Source organism: Chenopodium quinoa, unplaced genomic scaffold, assembly GCF_001683475.1.
Source record: "Chenopodium quinoa cultivar QQ74 unplaced genomic scaffold, ASM168347v1, whole genome shotgun sequence".
NCBI classification, from domain to species: Eukaryota; Viridiplantae; Streptophyta; class Magnoliopsida; order Caryophyllales; family Amaranthaceae; genus Chenopodium; species Chenopodium quinoa.
Genome location: NW_018743697.1, coordinates 958,497 through 979,157, shown reverse-complemented (window position 1 = coordinate 979,157; position 20,661 = coordinate 958,497). Strand labels below are relative to the sequence as shown.

At 36.1% G+C, this 20,661-nt stretch overlaps 3 protein-coding genes and 1 non-coding gene across 4 annotated transcripts; 3 read left to right on the top strand and 1 right to left on the bottom strand.

Annotated features, from left to right (window-relative positions):
- The first annotated feature begins 6,091 nt into the window (after positions 1 to 6,091).
- Positions 6,092 to 9,362, top strand: LOC110684037 (scarecrow-like protein 33). Its single transcript, XM_021860430.1, has one exon. The coding sequence runs from the start codon at positions 6,610 to 6,612 to the stop codon at positions 8,878 to 8,880; it is 2,271 nt and encodes a 756-aa protein (XP_021716122.1). The 5' UTR covers positions 6,092 to 6,609; the 3' UTR covers positions 8,881 to 9,362.
- Positions 9,363 to 9,502: 140 nt separating this feature from the next.
- Positions 9,503 to 9,574, bottom strand: TRNAP-AGG. Its single transcript has one exon. It is a non-coding gene; the product is annotated as a tRNA-Pro (tRNA).
- A 974-nt stretch (positions 9,575 to 10,548) lies between these two features.
- On the top strand, positions 10,549 to 14,679 carry LOC110684041. The gene is made up of 4 exons (XM_021860433.1): positions 10,549 to 11,037; positions 11,464 to 12,913; positions 13,001 to 13,177; positions 14,094 to 14,679. Exons 2-4 carry the CDS (start codon positions 12,119 to 12,121, stop codon positions 14,301 to 14,303), a joined length of 1,182 nt encoding a protein of 393 aa, XP_021716125.1. The 5' UTR covers positions 10,549 to 11,037; positions 11,464 to 12,118; the 3' UTR covers positions 14,304 to 14,679.
- A 2,741-nt stretch (positions 14,680 to 17,420) lies between these two features.
- Positions 17,421 to 19,889, top strand: LOC110684452 (scarecrow-like protein 30). Its single transcript, XM_021860910.1, has 3 exons — positions 17,421 to 17,808; positions 18,171 to 18,364; positions 18,451 to 19,889. The coding sequence occupies exons 1-3, from the start codon at positions 17,421 to 17,423 to the stop codon at positions 19,609 to 19,611; spliced, it is 1,743 nt and encodes a 580-aa protein (XP_021716602.1). The 3' UTR covers positions 19,612 to 19,889.
- The last annotated feature ends 772 nt before the right edge of the window (positions 19,890 to 20,661 follow it).

Genomic DNA, 20,661 nt, shown 5'->3' with positions numbered 1-20,661 from the left:
GCTAATTATTTCCTTTGAATATAATATATATGGCAATATAATAGGGAACTATAGTTTATAATTTAGGAAGATAATTATCTCCTTGGACCATACAACATATATATACTACTATATTTAACTCTTAAATTGGAGGATGAAGCTCCTTTTTTTTTTGTTGGCCTGGACCGACTTGGTCACCCTAGACAAAATGCTTTGATAGACAATAATAAGGTGGTCTAAATTGCATTTAAGGTGATTTGAAATCGGATCAGGAACAATTTGGGTTGAATTTTTGTCGGGTCAATAACAAGTCGTGTTGATTTCGAGTCGGATTAGTAACAAATCGGGTTGAATTTATTATTCGGGTTAGTAATAGGTCTGATAAAATTTGGGTCAAATTAATAACAAGTCGGGTTGAATTAGGTTCAGGTTTATAACAAGTCGGGTTGATTTCGAGTTTGGTTTGTAACGGGTTGGCTTAAATACGGGTCGGGTTAGGAACGGGTCGGGTTGAATTCAGGTTAGGTTAGTAACAAATCGGGTTAAATTCGGATTTTGACGGGTTAAAACGGGTTTAAGTCAATTTCGGTTCAATTCGGGTTCAGTGCAAGTTAGTTAAATTGGTCGTTGTAAACCGGTAAATCGGTGCAAGTTGTAAACTGAAAAATTGGCCGTTTAAAAGAAAATTGAATGGTTCAACACACCCAATTGGACTCACAGAGGGTATTAGGGACCATGGTAAATATTTCGGGAATTTTTATTTTCAGGCGAAAAAAAGTCAAAAAAAATCCAAAATTAAAGGCTAATATTCACGCTTTTTGAGAAATTTTGAAGGTTTCGGGGCCCGATGTCCAAAAAGTCTTGAATTTCTATGGGACACATCTTGGGGGTCATATAATGCCGTTTAGAACCATATATGATCATTATTTGTTGTCATAAATGTTCGTGGTAGGCTTGAATTAATGAAATCGATTCAAGTTGTAAACTGGTAAATTGGTTGTTTAAAGGTAAATTGGATGGTTCCACCCACCCAATTGGACTCCCGAAGGGTATTAGGGACCATGATAAACATTTCGGCAATTTTTTTTTTCGGGCGAAAAAAATCAAAAAATTTCAAAATTGAAGGCCAATATCCGCGCTTTTTGAAAAATTTTAGAGGTTTCGGGGCCCGTTGTAGAAAAGTATTAATATTTTAGGGGATACATCTCGGGGTCATATATAACGTTTGGAACCATATATGATCATTATATGTTGTCATAAATGTTTGTTGTAGGCTTGAGTTAATGAAATCCGTGCTAGTTGTAAACCGGTAATTAAATTGGCCGTTTAAAGGAAAATTGGATGGTTCCACCAACCCAATTAGACTCTTGGAGGGTATTAGGGACCATGGTAAACATTTCGGAAATTCTTATTTCTGGGCGAAAAAAGTCAAAAAATTCCAAAATTGAAGACTAATATCCACGTTTTTTGAGAAATTTTGGAGGTTTCGGGGCCTGGTGTCGAAAAGTCTTGAAATTCTAGTGGATACATCTCGGGATCATTTAATGCCATTTGGAACCATATTTGATCATTATTTGTTGTCATAAATGTTCGTGGTGGACTTGAGTTTATGAAATCGGTGCAAATTATAAACCGGTAAATAGACCGTTTAAAAACAAATTGGATGGTTTCATCCACCCAATTGGACTCCCGAAAGGTATTGGGGACCATGGTAAACATTTCGACCATTATTATCTCTGGACGAAAAAAGTCTAAAAATTCCAAAATCAAAGGCTATTATCCACGTTTTTTGAGAAATTTTAGAGGTTTCAAGGGCCTGGTGTCGAAAAGCTTTTAGATTTTAGGGGATACATCCCGGGGTCATATAATGCCGTTTGGAACCATATATGATCATTATATGTTGTCATAAATGTTTGTGGTAGGCTTGATTTAATGAAATCGACGCAAGTTGTAAACTAGTAAATTGGCCTTTAAAGGCAAATTGGATGGTTCTAGCCACCCAATTGGACTCTCAGAGAGTATTAGGGACCATGTTAAACATTTATGCAATTTTTATTTCTGGGCGAAAAAAGGTCAAATATTTCCAAAATTAAAGGCTAATATCCACGCTTTTTGAGAAATTTTGAAGGTTTCGGGGCCTAGTGGGTTGAGATTTTAGGGGATACATCTCGGGGTCATATAATGCCGTTGGGAATCATAAAGGATCATTATATGTTGTCATGAATGTTCGTGGTAGGCTTGAGTTAATGAAATCGGTGCAAGTTTAAACTGGTAAATTCGCCGTTTAAGGGAAAATTAGATGGTTCCACCCACCCAATTAAAAATCTCGAAGGGTATTAGGTACCATGGTAAACATTTCGGCAATTTTTATTTCTGGGCAAAAACAAGTCAAAAAATTCCAAAATTACAGGCTAATATCCACACTTTTTGAGAGATTTTAGAGGTTTCGGGGCCCGGTGTCGGAAAGTCTTGAAATTCTAGGGTATATATCTCGGGGTCATATAATGCCGTTTGGAACCATATATGATCATCATTTGTTGTTATAAATGTTTGTGGTAGGCTTGAGTTAATGAAATCGGTAAAAAATTGTAAACCGGTAAATTGATCGCTTAAAGGTAAATTGGATGGTTCCACTCACCAAATTGGACTCCCGAATGATATTAGAGACCATGGTAAACATTTCGGCAATTTTTATTTCTAGGCGAAAAAAGTAATAAAATTCCAAAATTGAATTCCTCACTTTTTGATAAATTTGGGATGTTTCGAGGCCCGGTATCGAAAAGTTTTGAGATTTTAGAAGATACATCTCGGGGTCATATAATGTCGTTTGGAACTATGTATGATCATTATAAGTTGTCATAAATGTTCGTAGTAGGATTGTGTTAATTTAATCGGTGTAAGTTTTAAACCGGTAAATTGGTCGTTCGAAGGCTAATAGGATGGTTCCACCCACCTAATTGGACTCCCGGAGGATATTAGGGACCACGGTAAATATTTCGGAAAATTTTATTTGCGGGCGAAGAAAATATAAAAAAAATTCCAAGATTGAAGGCTAATATCCACGCTTATTGAGAATTTTTGGAGTTTTCGGGGCACGGTGTCGAAAAGTCTTGAAATTCTAGGGAATACATCTTGGGGTCATATAATGTCGTTTGGAACCATATATGATCATTATTTGTTGTCATAAATGTTTGTGGTAGGCTTGAATTAATGAAATCAGTGTAAGATGTAAACCGGTGTATTGGTCGTTAAAGGCAAATTGGATGGTTCTACCCACCCAATTGGACTCCCGGAGGGTATTTGGGACCATGGTAAACATTTCGGAAACTTTTATATCTGGGTGAAAAAAAGTAGAAAAAATTCCAGAATTGAAGGCTAATGTCCATGTTTTTTGAGAAATTTCGAATGTTTCGGGGCCTAGTGTCTAAAAGCATTGAGATTTTAGGGGATACATCTCGGGGTCATATAATGCCGTTTGGATTCATATATGATCATTATATGTTGTCATTAATGTTCGTTGAAAGTTTGAGTTAATGAAATCGGTGCAAGTTGTAAACTGGTAAATTGGCCGTTTAAAGGCAAATTGGATGGTTCTACCTAGCCAATTGGAGTCCCGGAGAGTATTAGGGACCATGGTAAACATTTCGATAATTTTTATTTTCGGGTGAAAAAAAAGTAAAAAAATTCCAAAAATAAAGGCTAATATCCACGCTTTTTGAGAAATTTTGGAGGTATCGGGTAGAGTTGTTAGTTCGGGTAAATGGGTTGGGTTTTGTTAGGGTAAGAGTGGGTCGGGTCAACTCGGGTCGAGTTAATTCAGATTAATTCCATAACCTATGCGGGTTGGGTTTGGGTTGGGTCATGCTTGAGTCGGGTCATACTTCTTATCGGGTTTAGGTCGGGTTAATAACAGGTTGGGTTACAATCGGGTCGGGTGAACAATAGGTCAGGTTTAATTCGGGTTTTCACGGGTTAGGATAATTCTCAGGTTTGAGTCGGGTTCGGTTTAAGTCAATAATTTGCGGGTTACATTCGGGTCGGGTCATCTCCATATCAGTTCATGTTCGGGTTCGGGTCTCACATACTCGGGTCAACTCGGGTCTAGGGTTGGTTTTTGGTCGGGTCAGGTCGGGTTTGGGTCACCATTTTTTCGGGTTCAGATGGATCGGTTAATAATCGGATTTGAGTCGGTATTTCGGGTCGGGTCAAGTTTTGACAACTCTACTCGTATGAATAGGGTTTTAATCGTTCCATCGTGAAAATGACAGGCTTTGATTAACGGCTCAGAAAATCACATGTAAGGTGGTTTTAGACTTCTAATTCAAAGGTAATTTTAACAACTACGGGATATTTACAAAACCGCTATAAATAATAAAACTATATAATTACCAACTACGTTGGCCAAGTTTTGTTAAGGATATATATAGATTGTCAAAGATAAGTTTCTAGCACATTGTTTTACGTAGAAGTACTATATCTCTAGTGTTAAAAGTTGATTAGTTTCGAGATTAAACAATGGTAAATTGATTACTAAATTTCAACGATGTTTATTGATTTTCACCATGTGCTCTGTACCTTTTCTTTATAAACAGTGGACGTTAATTATTATGTCAAAGAAAATCTGGTACAGTATAGTCAAAATACTGGAACACATTGTACAGTAGCGATTAATCATGAATGCATGATTGTGATAATTGATTAATATACTCCAAGTACAATTTGATATTCCTCAAATATCAAATATTCATTGGCTTACAATCAAAGTACTAGTATATCAATTAGATGGAAACATTAGTAGATTTTAATCATAAATTTGTAGACAATATATTGTATATTAACAAATAAAATTAGCCATTTCTTGATTCAAACATATTATTTTCCGCAAAATAGCAGGACATGTTTCTATTCTTCATAGTTTATTGATAATCAATCAAATCTAAATTTAAGATTATGTGCAGTAATGATGGTACCAGAATATCGCAAAGAATGACATCGATTCCTTCAAGGGGGATGAGGCTTGGGTGGTTGTCAAAGAAGTGAGGTTTGGACTTAGTTCAGGTTTGACCTGAGCATGGGCCCTGTTGACCAAGCCCTGTCAATTCTTTTGGACTTTTGGTATTTACTAAAACTAAAAACTAATCAATAATTTGCTCATGGCCTGCTTTAAAGATCTAATGTTGTCGTAATAACCTGTTTTGCAGGCGGTAATAAATGACGATAATGAGATCGAAGTTCAATTGTAATTTGAGATTTTGAGAATGAAGTTATCATCTTAATGTCTTTGGTAATGAACCATATCTTTAGCTAGACATGTTTTTAAAAGGATATTTATAACTTTATAAGGCTTTAATTCTTTTTTCATTTAAAACACTCTGTAAAATGATGAGATTGTATCAAATAACTATGAGTAGATAAGTTCTTACTTTTCATTTTAAAAGTCGCAATGAGAGTACTACGTTTTCTGTCGCATTCTCCTTATATATGAGTGCCAAGGACTGAGCTTAGTGGTGACGACTATATTTAGAATGGTCATTGGTGTTATCGCCTAGGGCTCAAGTATATTAAACAACGGTGCTTCCTATAAATTTCATGTCTTTGATTATGTAGCATAAGTGACCTAAGATTAAATCTTAAATAATGCATTTTTAAGGTTCATATTCAATGTCATGCACAATAAGACGAAACTTGATGACAAAAAAGCATAGGATTATCGTGCCTTATGAAAATGATTCCTCCTAATACTTTGACCAAGCAAGTGCATGCATCCAAGCAATTTTTGCAGTAGTTAATTTCTAATCTCATCAAATCACAAGAGAAATTAATTAAAGCAGAGGCCTAATCCCCTTGACTATGACAATAATATACTCGATCGTAATAATAATTAACTAAAGAGAGCTAATTCTAAGCTTCTTATGTAAGATTACTATCCTTAATTACAGAGATTAACTAGTTTTAGTCAAAGATGCTTATTTTTAATTATCAACAATGGTTACTAATCATGCCATTGGCAACCCCACAAAATTAAAATCAAATCAGAGGGAGATGGACAAGTTTGTCAATAACTAGAAACAAAAGGAGTAGGGGTCAAAAAGATAGATAAGGTGGAGTGGAACCAAAGTGGAAGATTATGCTTGTGAAATCAACAGGAAGACTCAGAAGACCCACCCCTTTTCCTATCATATCTTTCCCTTTCTTCCTTTCTTCTTTGAACCTACCTAATCACAAAGGCGGGCTAGGGCCAACTCACACCTTAATTAAATCTTCCATTTTCTTTTTTAATCTTAACTTGATTTTCATAATTTATCTTTCTATCATCTTCCTCCTTTCTCTCTGTTGAGGTAATCTTTGTCTTTTTCCTCTTTGCTTTTATATAGTTATTGTTGTTTTCCATAAACAATTTGAGTTTATTTTATTCATTTTCCACCATTTTTTACTTTAATCTGAACTGGGTATTAGTTATATATGCTGATTGTTTGAGAAAGTTGGTTTCTTGAATTGGGTTTGTTTTTTTTTTGCCTTGGATGTTCTTTTATGGGTTAGGGTTTTGGAATTTGTCCTGTTTCTTTTGATTATTGATTGATTTAGGATTATTTTGATTTTGATTTTAATTTTTCAAGCAAGACAATATTCATGGGTTCTCAATATGGGGAAATTTCTGATAGTTTTGTTAGTGAAATTGGGAACCAACCTGTTAATGGAATGATGTCCCCTGATTATGATGAATCTCTAAACTATGCCAATTTGTTCAATTACAAAGACCCTTCTCAAGACCTCTCTTCCTTGAACCTCCTAAACCCTTTAGCTAACCCAGATGCACTCAACTTCAGCTCGTTTTCGGTGGCGAGCCAAGGGGGGGTTGAATTATCGGATGATAGTGATTCGGATGATGTTCTTAAGTACATTAGCCAAATGCTTATGGAAGAGGACATGGAGCAGAAACCCTGTATGTTCCATGATCCTTTAGCCCTTCAAGCTACTGAAAAACCTTTTTATGATGCATTGGGTCAGAAATACCCCTCTTCCCCTAATCAACACCCTCTCATTGATCATGGTGTTGATAGCCCGGATGACCGGCCTTGGAGCTCATCTACTGATACTAGTGGCAGCACTTGTACTTCTAGTTCAAATTCAACCAATTTTGTGGAAACAACTATGGTTACTGATTTGAGTGATCATAGTAAGCCTTTGGTAACTCAATCTCATCCGATTAGATCATATTCCCAGCCATCAACTCTTCCTCAGTGGTCATTTAGCTCATCAAGCTCCTTTGGTGGAAGCATCTCTAATGGTTCAACATTGTCCGCTTTTGGTTTGCCAGTAGATATGAATTTCTTTAGTGAGAAAGAATCCATAATTCAGTTTCAGAAGGGGATGGAGGAGGCTAGTAAGTTTCTTCCGAAAAACAATAATATTGTCATTGATCTTGACAACATTAACTTTCCTAATGAGTCAAAGCATGATGCTTCAGCTGTAGTTGTTAAGAAGGAGAAGGATGAAAATTCGCCTGATGGGTCAAGAACAAGTAAGGTTCACTATCGTGAGGATGAGGATCCAGATGAAGGCAGGAGAAGTAGCAAGCAGACAGCTGTTTCCATAGATGAGGCGGAGTTGTCTGAAATGTTTGATAAGGTTTTGCTATGCCATAACCCTGGGCAAAGTTGTGGCATCAATAAAGACTCTGAGAAGAGCTTACCATCACCGGCTAGCCAACCACAGGGACCAGAGGTAGGGAAGGTTCGTCCTAGGAAACAGGGTAATATAAAGAGTACAGTGGATCTAAGGACTTTGTTAACACTCTGTGCGCAATCTACTGCATCAGATGACCGTAGAACGGCTGATGAATTGCTGAAGCAGATTAGGCAGCACTCTTCTGCTGGAGGGGATGGTTCGCAAAGGTTGGCCCATTATTTTGCTAATGCTCTCGAGGCCCGCTTGGCTGGAACCGGGTCACAGATCTACACCGCCCAGAGTTCCACAAAGACATCTGCTGCTGACATGTTGAAAGCATATCAGTTCTTCATTCGCACATGTCCGTTGAAGAAGATATCTATTGGGTTTGCTAACCATACAATTATTAAAGCAGCTGAAAAAGCTTCAAAGCTTCACATCATAGATTTTGGCATCCTTTATGGTTTCCAATGGCCTGCTCTTATTCAAGGCTTGTCAAATCGAGATGGTGGCCCTCCCAAACTGTGTATTACTGGGATTGATCTTCCCCAGCCTGGATTTCGTCCAGCTGAAAGAGTTGAGGCAACAGGACGTCGCTTGGCTAAGTATTGTGAACGGTTTAATGTGCCGTTTGAGTATCATGCAATTGCACAAAAATGGGAAACAATTAGAGTTGAGGACTTGAAGATAGAAAGTGATGGGGTTGTCGCAATTAACTGCCTATACCGGTTCAAGTACCTCCTTGATGAGACAATAGTGGTTGATAGTCCAAGGAGTGCAGTTCTGAAGTTGGTGAGGAATATAAAGCCTAATGTGTTTGTGCAAGGTGTTGTGAACGGGTCCTACAATGCTCCCTTTTTTGTCACGCGTTTCAGAGAGGCTCTGTTTCATTTCTCCACCCTATTTGATATGTTTGATACCAATGCCTCCCGGGAGGATCCAGAGAGATTGATGTTTGAGAAGGAATTTTATGGGCGAGAGATCATGAATGTTGTGGCTTGTGAGGGCACAGAGAGAGTTGAAAGGCCAGAGACATACAAGCAGTGGCAGGCCAGGAATATCAGGGCGGGGTTCAGGCAGATGGCGTTAGATCAGGAGCTCATCAACATGCTAAGGTGCAAGGTTAAGGGACATTACCACCGAGACTTTGTCATTGATGTTGATGGGCAGTGGACATTGCACGGATGGAAGGGGCGGATAACCCGTGCCATCACTGCATGGGTTCCAGCTTAGGTTAGGTCTTTCAGAGCTTAATCCATGGATGAAAAACTGCAGATGATACTTGGGTGTGGCTGCAAGATGTCAGTGTTAAGAAGGCTTAGTTTAGTAGGAATGAGTTAGGTGAAGCTAATTCGCAGAAACTTGTAATTTTGCTGCTATCAGAAAATCTCGACGTGATGATAACCAAACAGTGTGAACTTGCTGCAGCCCAGTCAATCAAATGGACACTGCTTCGGATATTATTTCTATTTGGTGAGCTTTCGTATTGTCAACTTTGGGATGTAGATATCATACAAATATAGCATCAACTTTGGATATTATTTCTATTTGGTGAGCTTTCGTATGTTAGATTTGTGTTGTAATTGCTAGACCTTAGCTTTTAGAATGGGTGAATTAGAGCAGTAATTGATTATGTTGTAATTTTTTGCTAGTAGCAAATACATATAATTCGATCAATCAAGTATTGTATACTAATTTCGCACAAATTTGATTTACTTCTTTGTTACTGGTTTCAGATTCTAATGTCGAAACTGGCTCAGGCTAAAAATAAAGATTTAGGGAAATTTATAAAAATTTAATATTTGGCCGTTGTACTCAGAGCGAAGTGAGATTTACCATAAAAATCACGGAGTATGGGGCATTCCGAGAATTGAACTCGGGACCTCTCGCACCCTAAGCGAGAATCATACCACTAGACCAAATGCCCATTTTTTACTTCTTCACGTCTCACGTAAATACAAAGCAATCCTAGATTTGCATTTTGTGTTTTTTTTTTTTTTTAATTTTTATTATTGTTTAGCATTTTGTGCTCATACAGCTCTTCTTGTTTTTTTTGTAAATTTTTTTTATCTCTGATGTACTTCGTATATTATTACTAGACCAGCATATCAAATATTTAGGGAAATGAATCAATGATACTATCAAATTGTATGACTTGGAGGGATTTGTATATATTCTAGTTGAACGAAGAAAGGAATATATTACTCCGTACGATTTACATATAAAGCACAATAAAATAAATAGATACTTCTTCCAAAAAAAAAAAAAAAAGATGTGGTTTTAAAAGATAAAATTAAAAAAGATACGTGTCTTCAAAAAGATATTTTTTTGACAGTCTTCAGAAAGTTACAAATTTGTTGAAAGCTAAACGGGCCCTCGAATCTCTAACTAACGTCCGCAAAATAAACTAAAATTACAAATTTACCCATTTTATCAAAAAAATTACCCCCTCAATTTACCCCCTCTTCATACTACTATACCCACCACCACCACCTCCTCCTCCTCTTTTAACCACCAACTCTTTACCTCCGGTTTTACGATCTACACAGTCGCGGTAATGACAAGTAAGGACAAAGGAAAGTCGGCCGCCGATGGAGAAAATGTTTTTTTTTTTTTTTAATTTGCGGCAAACGCCTAGATTTTTCGTACGTCCTAGGCTCAAACGTCTAGTTCTTGTGAACAACCGTGTGGTTGTATGAAAAATATGGGCGTTTGAGGTGAAACGCCTAGTTTTTTCGAATAGCCTAGGATGTTTCGAAAAAACTAGGCGTTTCAGCCTAGGGTATTCTAAAAAACTAGGCATTTCAGCCTAGAGTATTCTAAAAAACTAGGCGTTTCAGCCTAGGGTATTCTAAAAAACTAGGCGTTTTCTAGGTTTTGAATCTTTTTAAAAAATTTATCGCGACGTACCGATTTCATACGGTTTGACGAGCCTTCTACAAGCGTCTAAGGTTGTGTTTCATGTATTTCGTCGTTGTCCATAAGATCTAACGAAATTGATTTTGTAAAATTTTAAAAATTTGTTTGATTTTGAAACTCACGGTGGTTTGGGTGGTTGTTCGATGAGCGTTGGTGGCCGTTGACCACTAGAGAGAACGGTAAAAAATTTTGTGTATAGTAAAAGTGTGAAATTGAGGTAAAATTAATTATTTTTTATAATCATTATTATAAGGATAAATACGTAATTTTATTTTATTTTGCGGGCGTTAGTTAGATATTTGAGAGCGATATTTAACAACCCTTTTTTTTTTGTTTTTTAATATTTGGTCGTCTTAAAAAATATACGGTTTGTTTTTAAAAAAATAAATAAAAACTGTCAAACTGTTTCTCTGAGTGCCCATTGAAGCGCGACTTCACATATTTGTATCCTCCATTGATGCAGCTTCTGAGGTAAGATGGTTTTCTTTTTGTAATCATCGAATATCAATTTACATTCTATGGTTTATTGTTAATTTTTTTTTAGTATGCTCAATTTAAATTCGATTATTGAACTATTGGTATTTTTCTGATAGATCATAACGATTAATTTTGTTGCTAGAGAACCAAATTATGGGTCTTTTCGAGATTAATCTCAAATTTAGCTTTGATGTTTTTGGATGAAACTATGAAATTGGACTTTTTTCTCTTACCTAAAATTATACTTGTTTGATTTTTGGATAGAAGTGTGTAATTGGATTTACGAGTATGTTTTTACTTAAAATTATATGATTTTTTGATCCTAATTTGATAAAGGAATTAAATTTACATGTGATGTTTGAATGGAAGTGTCTAATTGTACCTTTTTGGAGCCTAATTTGACAATGGAATTAAATTTAGGTTTGGTGTTTGGATGAAACTATGAAAATGGTGACCTAATTTATTTTTCCAAAGAAAACGAGATGGAAAAGAGAGAAGATCGGGTAGCTTTAAGGTTATGTGAGAAGAGGATGTGCGTTATGAGCAAGAATGAAAGTGTGGATCGGATCTCGTGGTTGCCGGAACACGTTCTCCATGTTATACTTGATAAGCTTGATCCATTGAAAGATGTAGGTCGAAGTTCCGTATTGTCCAAGACCTGGAAAAGTGTATGCAGTTCATACCCCATGGCCCCCTTTGTAAATTTGGATCATAACTTATTCGGACTGAAATTGCTCCAAAGCAGGCAACAGCCTGATAATGATGAAATAAGGGTGAATTTCATGGATTTTGTGGATCATCAATTGTCCCAACTCATACAAAATAAATTACGCGTACATAAGTTAGCATTGTATGTGGCAGTCAGTGATCCCATATGTTTCTCCCGCGTTGATCACTTGATTGAGTTGGTCACCAAACTAAGTATGGTTGAGGAGCTGTGCTTGTTTGTACAGACACAACACACCGGGTGGAATGAAATCGATGATAATTTTGTTTTTACAATATTCCCTTCTCTGTTCTGGCTTCAAAAGGATTGCGTTCCCTTAATGTACATGGATGCAAGTTTTCTAGCAACATGTCCATTGCCTTTTCCTCTCTGCAGCACTTGTCCTTATTGTATGCTGTGATTGAGGACGATGATGTAATGAATCTAACGCACTCTTGTCCTGCAATTGAAACTTTAGAGTTTGATCATTGCACGTTTTGGATTAATACCCTGGAGCTTTCAGTGTTTCCTAGGCTAAAGAAAGCTACTTTTCTTGATCGTTATGATTATCTCATTGATACTGTTCTTGATCACACTGGTCTTGAGAGTTTCACATATAAAGCTGGTGCAAGATGTGTGTTCGCTGCAGCTGTTTATGCTAGTATCAAAGAGCTGACCTTGTCCTATGATTGCACTATAAGCGCGCTTAATCTTTTTGTAGACCTTACAGACACTTTCCCATTCCTTGAGGAAGCTGATCTTACTTTAAGATTGCAATACGTGGATGGTGGAGATACTTTTAAAACTTTTAGAGCAGCTAATCATCATCTCAGCAAATTATCTATTTCCATTCCAAATGCTGTTCAAGTGGAGGAGATCAATATTAGTTGTCCAAATTTAGAGTGGTTCAAGTTTCATGGTTGCGGTCTGAAACAGATTTGCATTAACTGTCCCAGCCTAAGGCAGTTCCACTACGTTGGGAATGAAATCCCTGTGTTGCCTTTATTAAACGCATCACCTACTGGTATGGAGGATATATATTTCCAACTTGGTAAAATTTATGATTTCAGCAATCTATGGTTCATCCAGATGAGGGGATTAATTGAACAGATGGCTCGAGTAGGACGTGTGTTTCGTCTGAGTCTAGATTATGATGTAAAGATGGTGAGTAGTGTGTTTGAAATCCTCTGTTTCTTAACATTTTTACAACCAGTGGTTTATTTGTTTCTACTTTTATTTTGATTTTGCAAGGTTGATTTTGTTCCAAAGCAATATGGACCTATTGAGGCTATACAACAGCCCAATGTTCACTTAGAAATAAAATTTGAGGAGCTTATGAATCCAGCTGCACTCGTTGATGGCTTGATTTGGAGCACTCGTCCAACCACTATAACTATATACAGTTTTCATCAGCATGATATTGTCAAGGTAATAGTTTTCGTCCATTTATTTAAAGCGTGTAAAGCAAGTTAGTGGTTATCCACTTAATATTGTCATTCTTATGTTTATTGTTATATCTCGATAAATTATTTATTTGAATATTCACGTTCATTGTCACATAATGCTCTTGCTTGGTTGAAAAACTGAAAATGTGAAATGTTATTTGAATTGATTTTTTTGAATGAATTTGAATTGATTTTTTTGAATGAACCACACAAGTTAATATTATATAAGGTTCATTACATGATAGTATTATGTTCTCTATTAATATTATACGAAGTATTTTTTTTTAAAATGTGAAATTCAATCATTAACAGGTTCCAAAAGAATGTCGTCATATACCTCAATGATCCTGCTATTTCAAAGTAAAATGTAACAATTTTTAAGGACTTTTGTCAATAATAAACCTAAAATTTATGAAAAACTACTGAATAAAAATAATTTTGTAAAAAAACTACCTATTAAAAGATTATATATGGATGGGTTTGCATCGTTGACCTAATTTTTTGACATTGTCACACCATAAATCACCCCTAAAACCACCCGCTTTCATCCTATAATGAACACGACCCGCTTTGATGGTCAATGTTATATCTCGGCAAATGTGTTGGTTAAACTGATTCATTTTAAAAAAATACAGGGGAAGTATAATGGAGATTGATATAGAATATAAATAACAAATCAATCATTTAATTAAAGAAAAATTCGTTTGATTTTTTTTTGTTGGCACATGTACTTTATATTTTGTATACAATATTTATTTATTTTTTTGTACCAAAATATTCTTTTCGTTTTTTTTATGCGTTTTAGTAATTAATAATTACGTGTATCATGCACGTGGTACACTCGAGTTTATGATTACATAATATATTAGCTGTGTAGCTAATTATGTTTCAATTTTTAGGAAATTTGTCAAAAATTAGCCAAGAGATCTCCAGAAAAAACTTGTGAGAGAAGTTGCAACAAATGTTGGAGGCATCACTTACAAGATTTTGAAGTTGAGAGCTCCATCAAAGATGAAGAAATTATGTGTCATTTGGCAACTTTTGTAGAGAGGGATCCATATAGGCCATATAGAACTAAGTCTTCATTTAAATTATGCTGGCGAAAATAAATGTAGTTCGGACCAAGCTAAGCTTGGTTTAGGGGGAAAGATTGTACCCTTGAGGTTGGGGGTTCAATCCTCACTAGATGCACTTTGAGGGTGGAGATCTCTTACCCTTCCCCCTCACTCTCAAAGTGTTTAACCCGTAAATACCGGACCAAAAAAACCATGAAGATTGAGATTCAATTCGGTAAGGGTCCTTCTCCTTACCGTAAAAAAAAAAAAAAAAAAATGTAGTCCGGGGTGTACCGCGGTACGCTGTTTGGTTTGTTGCAATTTGGCACTTTAATCAACCCAAACTGCAATAGTGCAGTCAACCGCACCAACGAGATTGTATCCTAAATTTATATACTCCATAATATATGATAAAGCAAACTTAATTTAATGATTACACAATATTAAATAATTGTATTGTAAATTTGTAATGCTAGTTCTTTATAAACCTTTGATTTTATAAAACAAAATTATATAGTGAATACGGTTTATGCTTTGCAATTTGCTGTTTAAATCACAAACCATTAATATTCCATTTTCCTATGATCCTAATTTTGGTAATAATGATAACTTTGGGTCTACTTTTGTTAGAAGTTTACCTATGAATGAATCAATATCCCATGGGGCGGGAATGGCCCTAGGGAATTTGATTGGGGGAGGAGAGTCGGTCCACTTAAATGAGGCCGGTTTTGGATTTATAATAAATGACAGTAATTACCTTTTGCCAAGTGATTGGTCATAGTACAAGTAAGGTGGGGAATTCGGAAGCACCAATTTGTGAAAAAGGTGATCAAAGTTATACTCATAGTAGGGGAAGGAAGCATGATAATGAAGAAAATGATGATCAGAGAAAGAACAAGAATATAACACCTTGTAATGATGGAAGTTATTGAGCAAATTGAGCAATATGGTGATTTGGAGCACTCGTCCAACTACTATAACTATATACAATTATCATCAGCATGATTTTGTTAAGGTAATATATTTTCCATTAAATGATTGAAATGTATACATATTGCTCTTGATCATATACGGAGTAATGTTCCTTGACTGGTACTACGTATTATGGGAAAGGAGATAGATCAATTTTTATTTCCGAAACCAGGATATTGCTTTGCAACTTATCTTTGCCTCTTTGGGGAATTGATCAAGTTTAACTTTGTCATAGACTCATAGCTAACCATACAAAATGACACCAACTTGAGTCATCCTTTAAATGAGGTGCACAGCTACTGACTTGCAAGTTGCAACTTATGTATGTATATTTATTGCATGACTGCATCAAACTTTGTTTAACACATATGTTAACAAGTGTTTCGGTATAAACAATGTGGACTAGAAAGGGTCCTTATTCTAATAGGCTGAGGACGGGTCTCGGTCCAAAGATTTTGGGTTGAGGGTTTCCTGCACAACAAAGTCCATTAACTAGCCTCAAGGGTTGTCTTTTCCATGCCTAAGTCAGTCCTTTTAATGTCAAGAAAAAGTATTAAGAACTGTGCAACTGTTTAAGAGAGTAATTGCTTCTGTTTTTTTTTAGAGAGAGAGGAGAGAGTAATTGCTTGAAGCTAATAGCGACATCTGATTATGGTAGAAATTGGACTATTTATACCTATGGGGTAGTGAATAGCACGGGCCCTTATGACACGTGTCAAGCCCTAAGCGTGTGAGCTACTTTGATGGTCTTATCTTATGCCTTTTGGACTTGATTAGCTTGCATTAGCCCTGACTTCAGCCCATTGGGCAAGGTGGCCCAATTCCATTTTGGCATCCAAACAACAACTAAGGGTATATTCTCATAGACTGAACTGAGCTGAACTGAACTGAAATGAATATTTTATAAGAGAAGGACATTAGAAGCTAAACTGAGTTGAGCGAACTAAACTGAACTGAAAATAAACGTATGAGAACAGACCTTAATTGTATAATGGGAGGGGGTAAATTGTTGTTTGGTTCAAGACTACAACGACATCCACACATCAATCAATGGCTCGCTAGTTGCCACCAAAATCAACCCGTTTTTGTTCAAATTAAATTTAATAAATATGGAGAAGAAGCCACGCATTATTCCCAAGCAAAAAGTAGTAAAATATTGGAGAAGTGGGTTAGAGTCTTTGATAACATAGAGAATTAGAGATTGTGGTATTGCCATTATAGAGGTAGTGAGGTCGGATCCCTTGATATTAATTGGTTTAACCCATTCTTTATGTTTGCTATTTTGGATTCACCATTTACTCTAATTTGTTCTTGTCATGATAAGTCATGATTTGCATCATTCAAGAACCAAAGATAAGAGATTGAACTTCGAAAACTTCGCCAATTAAATTTTTATTATTTATATAATGTAATAACACTTGCAATTATTAAAGAGATTAATGACTTTGCAATTCAATGAAACTTAATATAAGCAAGATCTCGTTATAAATTTATTTAAAAAATAATAAAATGAAGCAAGCTGTTGTCCATTTCCCCCTACGTGTTCATTTGGATAGAATAATGAATCTTAAATTACTATATAAGGTATAGGAATTATTATTTGAAGGGAAAATTGCTTTATTAGGGAGCATAAATGATAAATTTAACTTATAAAAGGTTCTTTTAAAAGTAATTGTTCCTATTCCTATTCTTCATGAGTTGGTACCGACTGTCAAATCAAATCCGCTTTAATTTAATATAATATACTACCTCTGTTAAGATTATGTGCAACAATTATATATTTTTTCCCTTTATTATATGTCAAATCGTTGCACATAACCTGTAACGGAGGTAGTTTTTTTCTGTTTTTTTAATACTATTATTTTAATATCTACTTCATTTCATACCTACGTGTTTGGAGAACAAAATTAGTTACCAACTCAATACAAATTATGGAGCATATATCTGTACAAAGCTAAAGTTGAGATATGGGGCAAATATTAAGGGACGGAATGGAGGGAGTAACCTTTTGTAATCTGATTCCCACTTCACACACCCAAACATTCCAGTAAAGTGCCCACCCTTTTTACTTTACACCTTTATGCTGCTCCCATTTTTCCTCCCACTAAATTTCTCCATTTAGACCTGTTTTGACCTCAATATTCTTCCTTTCTTCAATATCTTTCTGATTCAATCCACCAACAAAACATCAGAAAAAATATGAATCTTTATGGTTTTAACCCAGAAATATCATACCCTTTTCTGGGTGATGAAGAAAATGCTGAACCATTATTTTCAAGTTACAATCACCAATTTGGAAATAATATTACTGACAATAGTAGCAACAATATTTCTGGTCAATTTCATGAGCATACTTCCTTTGATGAATGTCAAATAAATGTCCCAAATAATTTGGGAAATTTACTACCAAATGACCCAACAGAAATCCCTGCAATCCCAGATACTTGTTTTAATTACATAAATGATCTTTTAAGGGAAGAATATTGCTCCCCAGATGATCAATTTCAAACCCCAAATTCAACCCTTGAAGATTATATGGCTGCTCAATTGTCCTACAACAAGTCCTTAGATGCTGCCCTTCATCTTGGTGAGAATTTTTCATTTTCATTTTCAGCTAATAATCATGATAATAATAATAATCATGATTATATTATTAATCAATGCCCACCTCCTGATATTTGTCAGACATCTCGCCATTGCTTAGATGATTACCTTGATATGTTTTCTAGCAATAATAACATTAATATTCCATTTTCCTATGCCCCTTATTTTGGTAACAATGATAATTTTGGGTCTACTTTTGCTAGAAGTTTACCTGTGAATGAATCAATATCCCATGGGGCCAGATTACCGGCCCAGGGGATTTGATTGGGGGAGGAGGAGAGTCGGTCCACTTTAATGAGGCCGGTTTCGGATTTATAATAAATGACAATAATTACCTTTTGCAAGACCAAGTGATTGGTCATAGTGTAAGCAGGGTGGGGAATTTGGAGGCACCAATTTGTGAAAAAGGTGATCAGAGTTATTCTGATAATACTAGGAGAAGGAAGCATGATAATGAAGAAAATGGTGATCAGAGAAAGAACAAGAATATAACACCTTGTAATGATGAAGTTATTGAGCAAATTGAGCAATATGGTGATGTGATACTCTGCCCTGAAGGAAGAAGTAAGCCAGGTGCACTGTGTAATAGCAGTAGCAGGACAACTTAACTGGTGCTTATGACAAGGGCTCGAAGAAACGAGGCAATAACAAGGTACAGGTTCCTGATTTGAGGGGGCTTTTTACGCGGTGTGCTCAATGTGTAGCGCAGGTCAACTTAACTGGTGCTTATGACATGCTTAAGCAGATTAGGGAACATTCACCACCTTATGGAGATTTTCTCCAAAGGGTGGCTCATTATCTTGCTAATGGCCTTGAGGCGCGGCTAGAGGGAAAAGAGTTGAAATTGACTCATGCTAATGAGGAGGTTTCTCCGTCTGAGGTGCTTAAAGCTAATCGGATTTATGTTGCATCAGTACCGTTTCAGATAATGTCTTATTACACTATGAACAAGACAATTGCAAGACTAGTTGAGGAAGCACCAAGTATTCACATAGTTGATTTTGGGATTTATTATGGACTTCAGTGGCCTTGTATTATTCAGAACCTCTCCAAGAGGCCTAATGGTCCTCCAAGGATACGAATCACCGGGATTGATTTCCCTCAACGTGGTTTCCGGCCTGCAGAAAGGGTTGAGGAGACAGGGAGGTGTTTAGCCAAGTATTGTGAGAAGTACAATGTGCCCTTTGAGTATTATCCGATAGCAAAGAAATGGGAGGATGTACAACTTGAGGAGCTAAAGATTGAGAGAAATGAGCCTCTTGTGGTAAACTGCTTGTACAGGGCACACTTACTCTTTGATGAAAGTGTGGAGGAAAATAGCCCAAGGGATACATTTCTGAAATTGGTTAGGAAAATTAATCCTGATATCTTTATGCACGCGGTTGTCAATAGCACATCGAGTGTTCCATTCTTCCTAAATCGATTCAAGGAGGTCATGTTTCATTACTCAGCCTTGTTTGATATCTTTGAGTCTACAATGAGTAAGGAAGATAACGAGAGGTTGTTACTCGAGAGCAAGCTGTACGGACCTCAAGCATTGAATGTAATAGCATGTGAGGGTATGGAGAGGGTTGAGAGGCCTGAAAGCTATAAACAATGGCAAGTTCGGACTCAAAGGGCAGGGTTTGAGCAAGTAGGATTAGACCGCGAATTATTGAGAAGAGCAAGGGCTATGGTTAAGAGGAGCTTTAGAGAAGAATTTAGTTATGATGTAGATGGAAATTGGGTGGTCCAAGGATGGAAAGGGAGGATCTTGTATGCCATTTCTTGTTGGAAACCTACTTAAAAGAGTTATTGTTTTTGTATGTTTTTAGCTGAGTTTATTGTCATATTACTGACCATTTTGTACAACTGTATTGTGTAGATGGTAGATCTTAAGCTTTTCATAGATGATATGATATTGTTATTTGTTAGTATGTTGTATATGTACTAATGCTTCCTCACTATTTTGTAATAAATGAACAATTGAAGACTATCACAAATTTTTAGCCGGTCTACTTTCTCCAATTCAGCCCAAGTTTGGTTTGTTAGTGGTCCTAGCCCGATTAGTTGGGCCATTTTTGTAGGTATGACTAGACTTATTATATGAAATCATCTTAACTTACGTAGTACTTGTATTGTTTTTGAAATAAAGATAAATTAAGTTAAAAATAGATGAGACAAACAAACTCTTAATTGATTTCCTATTTTATTTTACTATGATATTTGGAAATTATAAGTAGTTGTTAATAATTTAATCTATACATTAAAGAAAATAATTATTAATTTTTATATGTAACAACTACTTTATCGAACACTCACACTTTAAAATTATTTATTTTCACGGTTAATAGCTAACAATTACTAGCACCGCTACAACTAACTCTCCAATTATATTTTGCCAAACATACTAATTGTGTTATATTTTGGGAGTTGCATTTTTTTTTTTGGTGGAAACGAGGGGCAAGCCCCAAAAACAAAGAGAAGGCTAAAACTAGAAAAAAAAAAAAGCAAAATAAACGAAAGAGTAAAATAAAAAATCAAAACAACAAACAACTAAAACTATTCTCTACTAGCTACCCTCCTCGGCATAGCTACTCCCCTTAGATCCTCCAATAAAACGGCACGACGCGAAGATCCTCCGAGACCGCCTCAAAGATGATCAAAGATTGTTCCAAAGTCACTCCATAGTTAGCCAACCAATCGGCTACTCTATTAGCTTCCCGGTAACAATGACCGATAGTGATTTCCCAACCAATTCTATCGATTAGAGACTTGCACTTTCGGAGAATATGAATACACGGAGAGTTAGAAGGAACATGATCTTCTAACATACGAACCACCACCTCTGAGTCCA